The following is a 20,042-nucleotide window of genomic DNA, read 5'->3' as shown; positions in this document are numbered from 1 at the left end:
GGTCGCCCATGTCTTAATGAACACAAACAATGTGAAATGGAGGAAGGAGCAGTGGGGGGAAGGATAATGGCAGGGGAGGGCTTGTTTTAATAGAGACAGCACTAAGTTGTTTGCTATGATCTATGCGAAGTCTGAGAATGCTGAAAACCCCCAATGTTAGTTTGTGGAGATCTTTTTTTCGTGATCCTATTACCCAATCAATCCACACCCCTTTCTCTGCATTTCGCTGGCGAACAGCAGGCACAAATCCTGTTTAGTGGATCTCCAGTTGTGGACTTGTGTGTCTTGCTGTCATTGTCACACAGTCCTTCCTTGTTGGACACTCGCGGAGGTTAAAGGGCACCAAACTGGATCACCGTGACGCCCGGCGTGAGTGTTATCCCCAGCACAAATGGCTCAGTGCTGGGTTAATTGATAAACTGCCGCTTCACTTCATTAGTCAGACAGACCGGGCTTAACGAACGAACACAGAGAGAGTGTCACTCTGAATATGTTAATCATGACTGGCCATTATGGGGCTCTTCCCTCTACCTTCTTGTCTCAATCTCTGGTGAACTACAAAGACGAGGCATGTGGACCTGTGTGTGCTTGTATCGAGCAAGGCTATTTATCAGTGACAACAGAAAAGAAAACGGGAGACAGACAGACGCAAGAGTGGTCCTTGGTGTTATTGAATATAAATATATAATAACCATTTAAAAAATGCATCATTTGGCCTTTTCACAAAGGCAGTTGTAATATAGCGCTAGGTGAGCACTGTACTTGACGTACACACTGGAGGTGAGGGTGTCAGGGGAGAGCTCGCTGGAGCGAGAGGAGGTTTTATTGTTGCCCAGCCCTTCCGCTTAAGTGCACATGGCTGGGAGGAAGCCGGGACCTCCAGCTCTGACCTCTGCGCATGTATATTTAATAGGCCATCAGTTGGCCGGGGCAGCGCTCTGATCAGGATTCAGAGAGGGGCTTTGAACACCCCTGTGTATTCCTGAGCGTGCAGCCTCAAGCTGCTCTCCCCAGCTGTGTCAATCCGACAGCACTGTTACAGGCACCCAGACAAGGCGCTGGGCACTCCACTGCTACCGCCTAATGACTACAGAAAAAAAAAAAAGAAAGCAAAACAAACACCAAAACAATAACATTTGGCGTATGGAGCTCTGCTACCATCTAATGAGTGGTTTTAAAAACTGAAATATTATGCCAGCTGATAAACTGTATGGGTGCGTGGGATGCGTTTGGCTTATATCAGCTATACCATGCTATGTTCCCCTTAATAATAACAAAATGGCAATCTCACGGTGACTGCACCACACACGCCGGTAACGATTGCGGAAACAAGGCAGCAAACAGAGAAGTGCCACTCGTGTGTCTTTTCTTCTAACAAGGTATCACTACTCTTTGAATCAAATCGGCACGGTGAGTGCGGGTGTGTGTGCCAGCGTATGGATGTCACAGTGCACGCACGAGTGTGTGAGTGTGTGAGGGCAGCTTAACGAGGGTGGTTCATTTGACAGGCAATTAGTTTGCGGAGCTGCTATTGACAGCCCCTGTGCTTGTGTTTGTTCAACAGCTCTGGGTGAGTTCCACGCTCCCTGGGCTACGTGACAAAGCACCTCCGACAGGGAGCTCCTGATCTCCACCGAGGCTCGGAGGCTCGCACTGTGAGGGGGGTGGATATGTGACAGCCTAGCAGAGAGAAGAGAGGAGAGAGAGGGGGAGCGATACAAAACCCACAAGGGTCTATTAGGGGGTTGTTGCAAGTTAATGTAGCTACAACACACTTTTTTTGTGTCGTATTTTGAAAGGCCTGAGCAATGATGTTGTCATTTGTTGTTTGATTGCGGGGATAGCGGAGGGTAATCTTAGGAGACACGCGGGCTCTCACACTACATGCGCACACATAAAAATGCAGAAAGAGAGGAGACAAGGAGGTGGGGGAAAGCTAGGGGGAGATGGAGGAGAGGCAAAATATAACAAGATCCAAACACTCTTTTATCCTCGAAAATCCCATATTCTAATGCAAGGGCCCATCCCTCTTTTAGTTGCAACCATTTCGTTTGTAGAGCCAAGCTCCAATCAATATCATTATTTTCACAGAGGATCGAAACGCCTTCACCGAGTTAATGGGGGATTGAGGTGGTAAACGTTTACCCTCTCACTGTCAGCAGAGCAGTGGTCCATAGTGGGGCCCAGATGACAGCGCTGGCCCCACTGTGGACACACTATGTGGAGATGTCCTGTGGGTAGACAGGCTGCATGGACTGTCAACCGCCTGCCATGCCCTAGATGGCCTAACATATCAGCCACTTGAGTTAGAGCAGCAGCAAGGGCTTTGACTTCTGCTGGAGCTAACAGAAACAAACCAGCCAGTGCCGGCAGCAGCACTACTGCACTGCTTGACATTGTTATTGTTGATACAAGAAAAACTGGAAATAGACTTGGTTGCTGTTCCTGTGTTATTTTAGCGGAATAATTCAACGTAACGCAGGGGTAATTAAGTAGAATATGAAATAACACGCTGCATTAACGTAAAACATTATTTGGTCAATGCTAGCCGTCTATGACTGTGGATCAGCTGTTCTGTCGGATTTTGGAGAAATGAAGACTAATCTGCAGCTGGCAACAGCAAAGCAAATTCTCTCGTATAGCAGCATATGCTAAATAGCTCTTCAAGCGCGCAGATGCATTGCTGTAAAATACTTCTCCTGTCTGCGTATCTGCATCTCCCAGATGGGTCCCAAGCTGTGCCAAACTGCATCTCATCAACTGCTATGAACTATGGCATCACATGACCGCGTGAGATATGTGGAGTCCCATTCTGTCTTGCCTTGGCACAACATGGTCAAGCGATGCATCATCAGGAAGCCCACACTTTGTCAAAATGGAGGTAACTAACACGGGGAGGAGGCAGCGGAGGGAGCGCCTTTTCTGCTCAAAAGTGTCGAAAGTTCTGTTCAATTACAGGAGCAAAGAACAACTTTTGTCCGATTTCTTTCCACTTTGGGAGAAAAAAAAGGCTAATCAGCAGAGTTCGAGTTGATTTGGGTTTGCATGAGGGTGTGACAGAGCAGTGAGAGATTTCATGGGACGTTGCCCCATGATTCATTGAGTTATTGGTTTCCGCCCTGTTTTAATCGCTGGCGGGCCCGAGCCAAAAAATCTCGGAGGATTCCGGAGAGCTCTTTTCTCCACCATTCAGCAGAATGGAATTTGGTCTGCAAGTGCCTCACGTCATTCGAGGCGTCCTTCACAGTTTCGGGGGCCCTAATTCAAACCACATGGAGGCCAGCGTCCGGTTACGGACCTCTGCAAAAAAAAAGGACACATTCCCATTGGCTGCTTCGAGATGGGAAATGGGGTGTCTTGATGGAAAAAAAGATAACAAACACATCTAAGTAGGAGTCACAACATAGCCAAAGCACACACACATTCACATGCATAAATATACATACACATGTACATACACGGGGACATATACAAATATACGCGCAGAGACACAAATACACACACAGACTGAAACATACACTTATGGGCCTGCAAAAGCTGTTTGCTTGACATGATGGAAGAATGAGCAGCAGGCTCTGTAATATTGCTCCTATTCTTCATTGACAAGCATATATATTTGTTGCTGTTCCCAACTGACTTTGCAGCGCTGAACTCCATTTATGAATTATCTGACATATTTCCTGCTATTTTTTTGACAGGAGTACTCAGAGGAAATTTCAAGGCACCTTTCTCCTGACAAGTAGAAATATCAATATTTGAATAAATTGCAGATTTGGATCTCCTCACATGGATGCTCTCCAGCAAGTGTGTGTGTGTGTGAGTGTGTGTGTGTGTGTGAATGTGTGTTTGTCTGTGTATGTTTGTGCATGTGCGTGTGCTTGTGTGTGTGAGTGAAGGGAATGGGAAGGGGTTTGTTTCATTCTGTTACCACGGTCTTATCCCCCCGAGCCCGCAGGCAGAAATCTGTATGCAGCATTTCATTAGGAGGGAGCTCGAATGAGTGACATGTGAAGCACACCTCGCCGTCGACCTGATGAAGTTTACTTCTCTCAAACGGCAAAAAGCCACTTTGTAGACTAGCCCTCTTTTCCACAGAGGAAGAGAGGGGGTGATGGCTGAGCACCAATAAAAGAATCATAAATGTTGTTTCGCAGAATGACAGGCCTATCTGTACACAAATATTTCTCTTCGAGAGATATGTAAGCTTCAGAGCTTTTTTCCTCTTCTTTTAAAGCAGATTTGAATTGATAGAACTGACAGTCTTCAAAATATGATCACCTAAATGCTAAGTCTTGTAGGAAGCATCCAACAAGACGCACAAGAGGCAGAATAGAAACAGATTGTTCTTATCTTACCAAAGTGGCAAGTGTTATGTGAGGAAAGTGGCATCTCACCCAATGAACTAAATAATTTACAAACAAATACACTATTGTTCTACAACCTTGATAAATACTCCATGTCTGTATGAGAGGTCAATGTCAAGCATCCATAACACTCAGCGCTGTCGTCTTAAAGCTCCTGGTGTTACGTATGAGAGACTTCTGCCTATCTGTCTCACTCTGTTTAGCTGCAGTAGCTGCCATTCTGTCTGCATGTCTGCTGCTGCCGCTGATAGATCACTCTCCTGCCCACCCCGTCAACCTACCCCCTCCCCTCCGCACCCCACCATCATTTGAGGGAGCCTGAGAAATGGCTTCGCCATGTGAGGTCACTCAGGTACCAAAAAGGGCTGTGACCCTGTGACCCCGCGAGACGACCTCGCTGACCTGAACGTCATACTTTCTCCCTCTCCAACAGAAAACAAAAACAAATCTTATCACGCGCCTCCGCGGCTCAAAGCGGAAAAAGAAAGCCCTTATATCAATGTGGTGCTTTGACAATCATCTATCCACATGACCTGTGATTTCTCCGACAGGGTCTGTTTGACACTTATAACAGAGAGGTGACGGCGTGCAGGTTGTCCATCTCTCGCCTCGCCTGCCCTTATCTCCTCTCCTCTCCATCTCTCTCCTCACTCCTCCTTGTGTGCACAACTTAATAAGCAAGCAAGGGGTAGATTCCCATTATGGAAACCCTGGAAAATGGCCCGGACATTTTCCCCCATATCTGGGATCTCCATCTGGAGAAGGCACTCTCGCTCTCACTGCCCCCCTCTTCCAATCTATGTGTGTGTTCTGGTGAGGTTATGCTGCAGAGATGGCTTTCACTCTCCACTGGCTACAATGAGATTGGCCCACCAGGTTGACTCTATTCGAATCGACAACCCATTTCAATAACGTAACAAAACAGAACAGAGTGGTGATGTTGAATAAAACATTTTTGAGGAGTGCCCAGGGGGCTGGATGGGGGTTTTAAATTATCTAAATCTGTAAGATTTTGGAACACTTTAGCGGAAACATAGATGCATCTACACATAGCATAATCTGCTACATACTGATTCAATAATACCATGTCATTTGGATAGTTTCCCCTTTGTGTTGTCCTGAACTGCATGTCTGTGTCACTGCTCTCACATCGGTCAGGGCTGCTCCATAACTAGAGTATATGGTTAACAGACTAATAAAGATTACACTGAGGTCAGCGAGTCACTAATCCCCGGCGTTATTAGTAAAAACAAAGCCTACAGCTCTACGCCATACACTTCTTCACATCCGAGTGCCTATGCACGTGCATAAGGTCCGAACATAATATGGTGTGACTTAAACCACACAATGGGAAGAGAAAATAAATATGCTAAGAGCAGCAGGGGTGGACCGGGCCAGGCCTCTGCGGACCTATGTCATCACTCCCTCTGGTCTCGACTGCGCTCCCCACCCGAGCGAAGGGCTCAATGATTACGGAGGCTCAGCTTCCCTCTAAGAAAGCAAACCGGAGCTGCAGTCCAAACAAGGCCGAGCCAGCAGCGAGGGAGCACTGCTACACCAGGCGGCTCGGGTTTACCGTTGCCTCCGACCTGGCTGGCCCCCGGGCTTGCATTAGTCCCCCAGCCCAGCCTCTCTAGGACAAACAAACAACCACCACTTACACAGTCAGGGACGAGCAGTGAGGCAGGGAGAGCTGGTGCCACCAGCACTGTGTGGAGGGGAACTTGACCCAATTGGATTTGCTTTATCACCCCATATAATGATTCCCAGACTGGCCCGTTCCAGTGGTAGAAAATAAAAATTCCCCCCAAAAAATCTGCCTGCCATTCTGAGTGTGGCCCAAAATGGGCAGCTCCCCCAAAACAGATGGGGAGGCATCTCAAAAATGTTCTCTGCCTCTGGGGACATGTGGTTTTCCCCATCATTATATAACTGTAAACTCCTGGATGTCAGAGATTGGGGATAATAACTTTCAGATGTTGGCAGCCCGGGCCAATGCTGGGACCTGCTGGATGGGAACGGTTATTTGGCAGAGCAGAGGAAGTCCGAGAGATTAGGACTAAGATGTGACAGGGAGAAAAGTGGATCTGGACTGGAGCTGAGTGGGTCGCCTTAGTCTGTTCCAGTTTGTACCGGGCCCTAATGATGGCCGTGTGGGAGGCAGAGACCCGGCATGTGTGTGTGTGTGTGTGCGTTTGCAGGCGGGATAGAGAATGAGACAAATTAATATCAAAACTACAGGAAATCATGTCATCCTGTTAACACGCCAAAATCAAGCTAAAGTGCTCGGGCTTGATCCACCACTTTTAGCATTCCGTTTCAATTTTCAGATAGATTTGATATGACAGTTTTAGCACTCCCCGTTGCAGTGCAGATGTGCCACTAATTCAGAAACAGACACACCTCCTTCAATAAATGAGTCCTTATAGAAGTGTCATCCCGTTAAACCATTTTTATTGGTTTGTCTCACATGGCAGAGCGGATCATTGTTCACTGCGGACGTGGTTGCTGGTAGCCAGTGTGGTCAAGGTTTGGTCACTTAAACTCAAACTCCTCTAATGAAATTGAAACATCTCCTCGCACGTTTATGATTTATTCCAGCTGGTCACTGCATGATAAAAAGCACAATCCCGTTTTTCTTCTTTTTAAATATTTTTTCCCCCTTTGCCTTTAAGTATCGAACGCAGTGCTGAACAAGCAGAGGAGTGTTTTTTATTGTAAATCAATACTGATCGATCGGCTGCCTGGGTGTTGAATATGGATCAATATCACACCGGGCTGTGGAGGAGATCTGATTTCAATTGGCAAGAGAAGCCCGCAGCAGGTTTCCATCAAGCGGTAATTCAAGACATGGGAACATAAGTCAGATGGATTGATATAGACTAGCCAGGACCTTTCTTGCCACTGAACCAGCTCAAGGAAATTTCTGTCATATATCATTAACGCAGTTGGGGCAGGCAGTAAAAAAAAAAAAGGGGGGGAGCAGAGTACCTCAGTGACCCCAAATGAAGAGCGCCGGTCAAACATTGAATAAATACTCCACTAATAGCATGGATGTTGCCTTTTTTTTATTAAAGAAACTCCTGAATAAAAAGTCCAACCACTAAAATAGATGCTGAAGCCCTACTCTCTATGCACACACACACACACACACACACACCACAGCGTGGTTATGTTCTGTGGAACTTCTGGTACTGATTATGCGGAGGTCAGCTTGAGATTCATACTGTAAGCTGTTATTCATTTACTGAACAAATGTCCCGGAGAAAACTGGTGAATTGTGAAATATTTTCATTACACTTATCATACGGTTGATCTTTATTAAACCTGCACATTTGTTTAATTTAAGCAGCGCAACAAAACACATAATATAATTTAACAGCACACACGTGTGGCCAAAGTGCATCGAGGATGTGTATGTTTTAAAAAGCAGGTCGCCCCGTTCATTTGTCACTTGTTTGGGATTCCTGAAGAGAGGGGCACTGTTCCAAATGACAGCATTGTAAAACAATAAAAACAGAGCTATAGTTAGAAATAACTTGTCACTTTTAATAAATGACGCTGGTTCAGGGCTCTTTCTCTGGGGCTTCTCCTCCGATACATCCCAGGCACCCCTGGGGCCAACGGAGCAGCCAGCAGACCAGCTCGTTTCCCCGAGGTAACTGATGACCCTATCCCATCTTTGTCCTGTGACCTCACACCAGCGGGAGCAGGACCATGTCCGATGAAATCTTCAGACTGCTTCCCATCCTAATCTTGCCTGTGTCACACTACAAATTGCTACATTCAGAAAATGGAAATAGATGGAGGTGGAGATGGAGGGAGGGACTGACAGAGGTAGGGAATAGGGGGAGGGGGGGGAGGATGGGAGGATGGGAGGGGAGGTGGGGGGGGGGGGGGAAGCGGAGGAGTGTGCATCGACAACCAGTCCCCTAAGAAAAATACTTGAGGAAAGAACGACTCGGGAGATCCCGACAAGGAATCACATCGCAGCGAACATATTGATCTGATTTACAAAACCTCCACTCTAATGCGAAACAAATGGCGTGGGCGTGAACTGGTACTTAACCATAAAACCCCAGCATTACTCCGTCTCCGATGAAATACCACATATATCCCTCACCAGGGCCTAATGTGCTGTTTTACGGCCAGATACGACTGAGGTTGACCCAACAGTTTGTTTGACAATTAGGGGAAACCTAATAAGGATTGAATGGGAGTGAGAACATGCCAAGAGAAAGAAAAGAGACCCTTTTTCAAAAAGCAAAAAATGGCCAAAAGAAAACACTGGTCTGAGTGACCTAAATGTGATTCAGAGAATCAGGAGCTGTTTGGCAAAGCTCTTGCGTCATTAATGCTTTAAGAAACCAAACAACATCTTCAAAACAGCCACAAAGTTTAATTATAAAACAGCGCTGCTAAATATTTGAGAAAGAGTGGCATGTTTTATTCACTTCAGATTTAATTTCAATAATGTAGGATTTTCACCATGGTGGCTTCTTGCAGCAGTGTGTCAGGGAGAAGTAAATAAATCTTAATAGATTGTTTTCTTTCATAATATCCAAATAAATCAATTCCTCAGCCGGATTTGAATCACATTAACGCAGCGCTAAACTAAGTCAGTGAATGCAACTGAAGATAGTAAACAACATATACACCAAAAGAATCTTTGATAACCTTTTCTTATTTCTCTTCAATGTGCGTGTGTGTGTGTGCATGTGTGTGCATGTGTGTGTGTGTGTGTATACAACATCCAGTGTTGCTCTTGGCCCTGCATTCATCCCATCACCCCAGCTCTGGCCTTGTTTCTGTCAGCAGTGAACCAGGGGAGTAAAGAGTGGGGGGAGAAGAGAGCAAGAGAAGGAGAAGAGGAGAAGGAAAGAGGGAAAGAGAAGGGGGTGGTGAAGGGGGGAGGGGTTGTCTCCATGGACAGATGGACTGCTCTTTCTCAACACATGTGGAACCATGTTTCGTCTTTCACTGCCGTCAAGCTGGAGCCGAATCCGTCGCTCTGTTGGCCCGCGCCACTCTTTCGTACTGCACACCTCTCTCTTTAGCACAGCGCACACACACACACACACACACACACAAGTGCACGCAAGGGTGTGCACGCACAGGGACACACACCACACAAACATCTCAGTCTTTCTCTGCACACATGTTAAAGTCATCACCCCTGCTCAGCGCTAGTAAAACACAACACCCCCGGCTTCTCTGCTGTTGTCAAGTCTTGCCATTAGCTGATGCCACTGGGGAATCCTACCCTAGTGAGGTGGGTCTCCCTCGGGAACGCCAGGCACCACGTTACGTTCAGCCGCCACTCATGTGAACCCAAACATGTGAGCATAATTTGGAAAATATCATTTATACTGTGCGTCTTTGTACGTGTCTTGACATTTACAAACTGCGATAAAACCGACATGAGGGAGGAGGGAATAGAAAACAGGGCGAGAATAATTTGAGGTAATGTTTTGCTTAGTGAACAGTATTACCCAATCCTGGATGTTGGAGCACTGGGAAGAAGGTTCTGGCTCTGGGGCTGCAGAGAGGGTCTGGGTTTCATTTTTCGGCAAGTGCAAGCCAAAGGCGAGCTGCCAAGTACAGCTTTCGCTCTCAACACTTCCTGCTCTTCCTACTCTGGCTCGGGAGCAGACAGGCTTCACTCAAACATCACGTCGATTTAGGCAAGGGTGGCCAGTTTATTCTCCAATTTCTCAATGGGCGTCAAAAACTCACGACTGTCACATGAATTGCACAAAGCACGGCCACGAAGAAAACGCTGAGATGGATATATTGTTTAGCCGCAAATAAAAAGGAGTGTGCAGGGGTTTGCATGCGTGTGTAAACATATAGGAAGAAAGCATTTCTTACACACGTTAACAGCTTTAAATGACTCACCGGGAAGCCAAAAAAAACATTGCAGCGCATGTCCCACAGCTCAATGGTATAATGTAAAAAATCCGGAAGGAACACCTGCAGCAATCAACTCTCTATCACAACAACAGTGACCCTGTCCACTGCATCATTTTCATTATGGATAGTGGCAGCACAATTCTAGATTAACACTACCTACCGAGTGCCATTTTAATTGCTCATCTACAGATGCAGTGAAAACACGCCATTTAGGTACTTCATAAACAGACTTCCCTTTGCAGGTTATCAAGACAGCCGCTCAGTGAAAACACACCCTCTTTTCCAATGCTGATGTGCAATTAAAATGGTTTTAGAAATCCTCTTTGACAGTCCAGGGCTTAGCCAAAAATGTAAATGACATTAAAGGAGACAATGAATTTAATTTTGTTTAATGTCCCCTTTCGCTGATTCTCATTTACATCACATTTCCACATAAAGGGCTGACCTTATAAATACTGGCATTTGTTCAGCTTTTGGAGGTAATCACGGTTTTGCAAAAACCAGATGGGAGCACACAAATTTTGCGATTTATTTCTTAGAAGGACGGGGGAGCCGCATGTGAGACGTTCTAAGGCTGCGGTCTTTTGTTTTCTGGTAAACAACTTGACAACAAGTCAAGTGCACTCTGGGAAATGACCTCGTAGGTGTTCCACAAATGAACGATAACGCAAAGTCATTTGGAAAATACAGGCTCACTAATGAGGGACATAACGGAAAGCTAAGCAAAATTTACATTAGGCCAAAATTTAATCGCATTAACACACGAACAGGTGCGGTGAGGCCTTTATAAATGAGCTAAATGAATAAAAGCCTCCCACAGCACAACCATGTGTGCTGACCAAAAAAAGAGACAAGGGGAAAAATAAGGGAAAAAACAAGTCAATGTCATGAATAATTCAGTGGCTGGGCTGCACTCCAAAGGTCAGTGCTCCTTGACCTTTGTGACAGGAAGTGAAAGGGAGTGCCGCGGCCGCTGGAATAAATGGAGCTGACATGTTTAGATCTGGTCCAGAACCCGTTTGTGAATGGCAGCGTAAATTGACACAAGATGTTAAACTGTATGAACATACATTAAATTCAAAATTCACATATGGGTAGAATACAGATTGATAACACATTCTCTCTCTCTCTCTCTGCCTCGATTTTACTTTTTGCATAAATTTCTCCGGCTTCTCAGAGTAAAATGTGACCTTTGAACCCTGACACGCAGAATGAGTCATTTTCTCTCCTCTTTCAACAACATGTGCCGTCTTATTACAAAATCCATGTGTAAGCCTGAACAATGTATCTAATCTTTCACACAAGAGAAGACAAAGTCAATATGCAAGAGAGTGAAGACAGATACCAGACCAGGAGAGTCATCGCAAATTGAGTTATGTTTGGCTAAACACATGCACTGTAAATGGGAAAACTATCTAATCAGATATTGGGTACCTCATCACTATAATTCTAAAGACTCAAATTACCGACTGAATAAACCTACACCCCCACCTACTTTAAGGCACCATTAACTTATAAATGTGACATCTGTAGCACCGTTGGATTTATAAAGGGGAGAGATGATTATACCGAACTGCGTATAGATGCGGTCATAGCAAAAGTGCTACAATTAGTCACAAGATAAATGTAGTTTCTTTTATTTAATGTAAGCAATTTTTTATTTTCTTCAAAAAGTACACGTACGCTCTTGAAAGACAATAGACTATTTTTTTGTAGAGCAAATTACGTAGCAAATTACGTACTAATGTTCCCAAACGATATATTGAAATTTGAGTCACTACACATAAAAAACCACCCAAATGCAACAGAAATAGGGCCTTTCTTCATCCAAAAAGGAGTATGAATAATGCAACGGCATCAAATGTAAGTGCTGAAATATTTAAAGACCAAGCAGTGCTGAAACTTTGTGACAGCTGTTGGGCCTATATCTAAACAACTTTCTTTCTTTTTTTTAAGAGAATCCTTCCTCTTCAAAAATATGAGTGAAAATCTGTATCAAAACTCTGAGAGAAAATAGGGTAAACAGATGTCTGGCTTGACCGCAGGAAAATAGGACACATTTGGAATGATAAGTTTCCCAAACTCCGTTGGATATGCCAGATCCATGGGAACGCCAGTTAATGTCTTGCTAGATGCCAGCTAGCTGTGTGCGCTTTCCCCTCTTACCATCTGGGAAAATGTTACAGCGCATGAACGCCATCAATGATTCACTCCAAATCTGTTTCTTAAGGTTCGGCCATGCTACTGTTTCTCTCGGAAATGTGGCAGTGCTAGCTGGTTTTCGTACTGTAATTGTAGACAGATGAGACATGCCTGATTCAACAATCAAACCTCTCCTCTAGGTTTATGTCACTCAACTATGTTCTACTCAATTGGAAATAATCAGTTTCTGCCAGCAGCGACCGCAGCACAGGTGCCTGTAATGATGTGCATGAGAAAATGACAGATGTAACAGAAATGGCTGTAAAACATGGAAGCTTTAACTAAAAAGCGTACCCATATGCACGGTGGGAGCAGTCAAGTAATTGCAGTAAATAGTCTTGCGTAGCAAGCCTACTACAGTGTGCTCTGGCCGCGTCCGTAACTCTCGCTAAACCCTGCAACCTTTCACAAGCACCCCTCTCTGCGAGCCTCCTTCAGTCACTGGGAACCTGTGTGGGTCTGTTAGGGTGAGCTGACGGGCTCATAGTTACGACATGGAGACAATGGGAGGGTCTAATGAGGAACATATGCTTTTGTGTTTCAACAGAGCCGCTCATTGTGCAAGGAAAGGGATACTCTACTCCTATTCAGACTCGTCACAATGAAAATCCGAGCCCTCCCTGAGCCAGTTGAGCTTACAATATCCATCCGCTTCTTTTTTCCCTGTTCTTTTTTTTTCCCACCCCTCTTTCTTGACTTTAATTCTCTATGCATTCATTTTGCTTATTGTACTTATGTTACATGTTTTGTCCCGCAGATTGAAGAACAATGGTGTGCGAAACTCTAAACAGTAAAAGGCAGCAGAGAGAGACACAAAGCAAACATGAAAGCAGCGGAAATTAAGCAAAGTAGACGTCTCAAGTTATATGTTAATGTTTGCACTGTCGTCCCTTTTTCTAACAAACGCACTTGACTTGTGAATTAAGGAGTCGACTTGGTACAAGATACCGCGACAAAAAAAAAAAACACATCTCCATCCTGACATCGTCCTTAACACCTCAGTACTTTTCTTGCATGACAGTCACAGTCAAGCATGAAAGCATAAGCAACATACAAGCGGCATGCGTGCTTCTTGTGAGGATGTGTGGGTGTCGCGTTTGTGTCGTCGCCTGCGTGTGTGTGTGTGTGCGTATCTGCGTGTGTCTGTGTGAATTTGAGTTCAGACAGCAGTAGCTCTGGTAATCCATCCAGGCTCCCAGGGCAGCCAGCTCCTACTTCCTGATGCATGAGAAGCCGCTGGAGTGGAGTGGCAGCAACAACTGCTCAGCCCTATTTGATTACTAATAAGAGAGTTGTCCCCTCTGTCAGATACCAGGCATTCTCCACTAAGCAAACAGTGATTCCGGCTAGTCAAACATTAGCATTGCTGTCTCTCCCTACTACGTGGTGAGAGTTACATTGAGATCGACGCACAAACTACACCCCCTACCTCACCCCTATATCCACCCACACACACACACACACACACACACACTAAACTACCTAAACATATTCACGCTGACCAGGACATGCAATATAGTTTCACAGTGTGAGAAAGATGTCAATGCCTGAAAGCAGACCATTTATTCTCCCTCTTTAGAAGGTGATATAAATGTGGCAGATGTAACTTCCCTGAAGGTGCAGAACAAAACAGCAGACATAAAATGTTTATACCCTCTAAAACGAAACTTTAACGGCATCTAGCTCACAGTTAACTTGAGAGAAGGAAACAGTCAATGAAAAACAACTATTGACAGTGTAAGCATCACTGTCGTAAACAAAGAAGGGATGCCAGCCAAATAAATGCGAAGTTGCCTAAGCTAATTAGGTGTATTCCCAGCATGATCCTCTGGTGATTGAACCACCTGTGATTGAACAAACCCTATCCAGGTGGTGACCGCCCCTCGGTGCACAGGTACCTGGGAAAGACGCCCCTCAGCCGCTCACACAGAATCACCCACAGTTCCCACACTGTGAGCTGTAAGATGCAAGTCAGCCCAACTGGGCCGTCTGGCACACCGGGAGGGAACTCATTTGTTCACGAGCTCATCCATGCGCCTGCTCATCCACTCAGTCACTCATCCATTTAGTCACTCAGACACTCACTCATTCACTTACTCGCTCCCCCGTTCACACATAGAGAAGAAGCTGCACATGGCCTACCTGTCAATGATCACTGGGTCTGATGGAGTCTCGTTCCTGTTTCCACAGCTTTTCTTGTCACAGCATCGGCTACAGGAACATAGACAGCGGTATTTCAGAACAAGCAATACTTTGCTAAATAAATCAAAATAAATAAATAATGCACACAAAACCACATACATTTATTAAGTGCCTTGGAGTGATTTTGATATTGGGGAGGTAAAAAAGAATTGCCATTAGATTTCCTACACTCAATCTATCCATTCCATTGATGCTGATGGCTGATAAAAATGGTGAAAACAACATGTTGTGTTGTTTGGCTTAGTGTTGGAGGGGAGGGGAGTGGGGATTGGGCCAGGAGGCAGGGGAGTCACTTTTCACAGCTTCAGCTTTTGTTTACCTCTAATTGCCAAGCTGCTATTTCTGAGGGAGATGCAAGGTGCTACCCTCAACCAATATTTCTGCAGGGCATTTATCAATTATGGCCTCAAAAGCACTAATCTATCTTCCACCACATGTTTCAGCCATCGCACGCCTAAGCCTATAGCTAGCTGCCTTTCACTTCTTTGATTGGGACTTGAATCAAAACTGCAAAAATAAACAAATACATCATCCTAGCTTCCACTGGAAATGAAAACATATAAACATAACATATGTGAATAGGATTGATTTATGCCATATGGTGCAGAAAGAAAAACAAAGATTTTGTGCAAAGCTACTGTCAGTCAACCACACATTATTTAAATATGTCTGATTTACATGACTTTCTAGCAGCAGTAATAAAGATGTGTTTTATAGCTCAGGTGCTGGAGTGTATTAGAGCATAAATATAATTCAAAAACTACATGTATGACATCGCTAACAATTAGGATATAATAAGGTAAGATATCAAAAGATAATTCTTATTATAACTGTTCTTATTATGTAGATATTCTTATCTGATAATAGGCAGCAGTTAAAGTAGATCTTTATTCAGCAGCAAAATGCACTTCCTCTTGACAAAAAAATATTACCTCTAGAGTACGAGCATATTCAACGTGTCACAAATAAGTGATGGATGCATGTATAAATTGAGCGTGAGTGATGAGTTTATGCATGGAAAAAGACAAATCATTCTCAGCTCTCATGCTGCACTTGCTCTCAACCAGTAACTTGAACAATGCACCGGTGCAACAAAGGAGAGGTTAACCGACAGTATCCGAATTCAATGTTCACAAAGCTCATGCTGAGCTCAACAATAACAACAAAAGGCGTTTTTCCTTTTAGTATCAATGACACCGCTGAATAGCAGCGCAATCTGAGAGGTTGAGATTTATGTGGTTAAATGACGCTAAAAGGCTCGCTGATCATTGTTGACAGGTGGGATCAACCGAGAACTGACTCTGTTCTAAAAAAGAAGGGAAAAAAACTGATACATGGCATGCAACGCCTATGCATAACTTAACAGAAAACACATTGTGTCTGGCAGGCTCACACAATGACACACAATTCTTTGAATATACAAATAAATAAACTAAAGATTAAAAAACATAACTTATGTACTGTGAGTACATTCTCTCACTGGAAAAGACATGGCAGTTCATTTTTACTGGCATATTCACATCATAGTTGAATAACATCACATCAAAGTTAGAAATGACAGCAGCTTTCTCTCTCTCTGTGGTTGCTGAAGGACCACAGGACAGTCTGGATTGCTGCATCACATCATGAGTGTCAAAACTTATTGAAGGGGAGGGAATTACTTTTTGCCTGGATCTGCAAAATGGACGGAGCAAAAAATAATGCTTACCTGCACATAATTTCATGGGTAAGAAGAACTCTGCACATTTCTGGATTCTTGTCTTGACCCTCATAAATTATGGCCTTTGAAAGGAAATGAGATGGAAATAAAGTGAAAACACAGTCATCTCTTAAACACCTATTCATTCACATAAATTCACAAATAATTAGACTAACATATCTGCCATTTTTGCACTTAATAAAATAAATCAGGGCATGAATACACATGATCTTAGGACAACGGAATATATTAGAAGAGTGCAAAGGCTAAGTAAGAAACATGGTTAAGATAATCACAGCAATATCCCACTGTTTAAATTACATTAATTCATATAAATATCGACCTAAATAAACAATTACAAAATAACTATGACTAATAACAACAATACCAACGACAATATTTCCAGTGGCAATAATATTTGAAAAATCTAATTATAAAATGAAAAGTAATGATTATGATGATAATAAAAATAAATTGTATTTTTTATTAATCTAGATAACATCCTGTGGCTCAGAGAGACAGACCGAGAAAGAGAGAGACAGAGAGATTTTCATAAGGAGAGATCCAATAGAAGTGTCATCAATATGCTTATAATCTGGGGATATTTGGGGGAAAGTGTTAATGGGCAATCTGTTGTTTATTTTGAGCCGCTAACAATGATCTTTCTGTGGATAAAAAGCGGTGTCTGGCGGTACGGTTGAGTAATTTTTGAGCATTGGCTGAAACAGATGGCGTGGAGCTATCAGTTCTGCCGCTCTTCTCTCCCTCCCTCGATCCCTCCCTCCTTCTTCTATTTCTAAGGATAGACACTTCTCTCCCTCGTATACTGAACCGGCACCAAGTGTAAACGCAGGCTAAGCACCACGTTATTGAGAAAACACTTTGAGAATATAATAAAATAGAAATATGTAATAAGAAACGTGATAATTATTATTTGTGTTGTCCTTTGATGCCATTCATAATTGTAGTGATGTTTTTTTTTTTCTGGCACGCGTGAGGCTAATATGAGAGAGTGACTTTGAAAAAGTGACATATCTGAACCAGGTCGCATCACTTTCTCGCTTTTAAAAGATATCCCCCTTGACCTGAGTATTTTTTCTTGTTCCTTTTTTATTTGTTCTAGGAACCGGGCGATTATCTATATTGGTTTGATTTATGTCGCTGTTTGCAGCTGTAGAAACAGAAATCCATAAATTGCTTGTTCTGCGTCATTGACTCGGATCATTCGCACAGGAATGTTGTCTGTGACCAGTGGCTCGGGCTTCACGGCTCTATTCAGAAGGCTCTACCTAAACCCTCTATTAAATAACAAAACACGAGGCGGAGAGCCGAAATAACCATGTCAGATTTTATTCCCCAAATTATAAATAACTTTGCAAATCTTTTGCGTTGGCTTGACATGTGCATTAAGACTTAATAATTACATTTTGCGCGTTGGGCTCTGGGTTTAAAGTCACCCTAATGTTTGTGAGGAAGATAAGTGAGATGAACCTCATCAAAAATATTTACATTTATATTCATAAATATAACACTTGATGCAAATTTAAAAAAAATATATTTATGGTGAGAGCGTCACCTCTGACTCTTTGCGCAGGAAATGTCAAATCAGATCATATGGAGCAGACGTGTTTAAATTTGAATGGGTGCCTACAAAGAAGCCTGACTCTTGCAGAGTTGAATTTACTTTAGGATATGGTCGAACGTAAACAGTCCTAAATGGAAACTATGTCTTCTTGTTACAGCAGTAATTTGATTTCATTTGGTGCCACAACTTTTTTTTGTTTGTTTGGCAAGCAGATTCAAGAACACAAAACAAACAAAAACCTGTGTGCATCTCAGGGGTGACGATTTGCACGGCGTGTTAAGGTTTTGCACAAGTGAACCGTATGGGTGCGAGCAGCGTTTGCACTGTGAGCGAAGAAACAAGTGTAACAGCAGCTTACCTGCTTCGTCATGGAATCGATTAACCGTATGTAAAGATCCTGTTCTGTTCTGACGCCTGGGGAGAGAAAAAGAAGACCACTTGTGAGTTTTGAGGAATTGTGGGCAATACATTTTTTAAAGTAAGCCCTCCAAAAAAAGTTTAGTCACATATAATAAAAGATACAAAGACCTCAGACAGTGAACAGATTCATAAAATTACCAGACTGCTTCTATTATTAGTATTATCATTATTATTACACGTGGGTTTTATGCAGACAGACAAACTCATGTGTGATATATTGACACGTGTTTGCAAAATATTAAAGAGAGATTGACTCACCATTGCTGTACAATAACTGCAGTTTGTAATGTATCCCATTGTTAGTTTTTTCACTGGTTGGTTCCTGCAGAAGACAACAGTTTGTTAAAATCAACATGAACAGAACAACTGCCTATCACCACCACATGTCTTGTTGGTTTACAATTTAAAATAAAAGGCTATGTATAGTGTCTGTGCAAAAGAAGAGAAACAGCTTTAGTTCTTAAAACGAGTCTCTGTCATCAACGAATTGAGCTTTTTTTTTTAAATCAATATTACACGTGACTTCCCCTTAGTAACCCATTCCCATTTCAGAGAACATAATTTCCGATACATGTACTGATTATGTACAGGGGTACACGTATTTTATAAAATACCCCGCTTACTTTGTCTTTCTCCACAAAGTCCACAAAAGCTGTCCTTTCGATCTCCACGGGCTGACCCTGTCTGTCATACAGCGCCAGGACGAAATGGAAAAAATTGGATTTTCTGAGGTTGGAAGGGGGCTGCTTTTCATAATGTGCCCGTGCCAAGCCGACACCGCTGCGGGGAGAAAACAAGAGACCATCTCGGTTAAGCACCGGACACCGGGGATACTACGATGATGGAGAAGCTGATGGAAACATTGGAGATGCAGAAGCACGCTTGAGTACGGGGGAGATTTCTTGATTTGTCACAATAATGGGTAATCTGATGTAATGAAAGAAGGGAAAGCCGAAGGGGGGGCATTTATTGGGAGACCGTAATTGATACAGAGTATTCAGGGGATTGAGGGGTCGATATGATGAGGAGGGAATGCGTGAGAAAAATCAGATGCTTTTTGGCATGCGTACCTTTGGGCGGCTGTGTTTGCATCCACCACCCCAGCTGTGTGCATCCAGGAGCGGACCGAGTTCAGTCCACCGAGCGGTTCCTCCTTCATCGTCGTCCCGCCCCGCGGTATAGTTTCCTGAATTCCAAACATTTAGGACAATTTGCGTGAAAAAAGAGCCTCCTGCGAAATTAAGGGAATAAACGTCCAAGCGCGTTATCCTGTAGGGTTGTTTTTATTTTATCACGGGATAAGTAGCGAGAGCCGATTCAGACTTGCGAGGGAAATCCCGGTCCACAGGTCTTGCCTCCCTCTTCAGTCCGTCCGATGTGAACAATTCTCAAAGTGCTGTACTTAGTTAGAGCGGTATCCACAGACTGGAAAAGTGAATTGTTCAATAGACAAGATTTTTTTTGTGCTGCTATTGTTCCTCTTTGTTTTTTCTTTTTTTCTTTTTTTTGTGCTATTCACAGAAAAATCGATGGCAGTTGTTTGTGTTTGTGGGTGATGCTGCTCTCAAAGTGCCCACATCCCTGAAGCACCGCATCCAAAACCTTCAGGACTTCTTGTTGAATAAAAAACCCACTCCTGAAAAGGTGCTGCTGCTTC

The 20,042-nt window shown here is 43.6% G+C and overlaps 1 protein-coding gene across 6 annotated transcripts in view; it reads right to left on the bottom strand.

The window, feature by feature from the left end:
• The window catches only part of LOC306703300 (transcription factor COE3), a 65,501-nt gene extending 45,876 nt beyond the window's left edge, over nt 1–19,625 (bottom strand). For all 6 annotated transcript variants that reach the window (XM_079169225.1, XM_079169226.1, XM_079169228.1 and 3 more), the window contains exons 1-6: nt 19,456–19,625; nt 19,009–19,165; nt 18,644–18,707; nt 18,324–18,379; nt 16,390–16,463; nt 14,622–14,690 (exon numbers count right to left, since the gene is read on the bottom strand). In XM_079169225.1, the coding sequence (XP_079025351.1) occupies nt 14,622–14,690; nt 16,390–16,463; nt 18,324–18,379; nt 18,644–18,707; nt 19,009–19,165; nt 19,456–19,586 (551 nt within the window). In that variant the 5' untranslated portion in view covers nt 19,587–19,625. The remainder of the gene's footprint in view (nt 1–14,621; nt 14,691–16,389; nt 16,464–18,323; nt 18,380–18,643; nt 18,708–19,008; nt 19,166–19,455) is intronic.
• Nucleotides 19,626–20,042: the final 417 nt, after the last annotated feature.

The sequence above is a fragment of the Pholis gunnellus genome (genome assembly GCF_910591455.1).
Source record: "Pholis gunnellus genome assembly, chromosome: 11".
Classification (NCBI taxonomy): domain Eukaryota; kingdom Metazoa; phylum Chordata; class Actinopteri; order Perciformes; family Pholidae; genus Pholis; species Pholis gunnellus.
The sequence above is the reverse complement of the archived record's forward strand: the minus strand, read 5'-3'. Positions and strand labels throughout refer to the sequence as shown.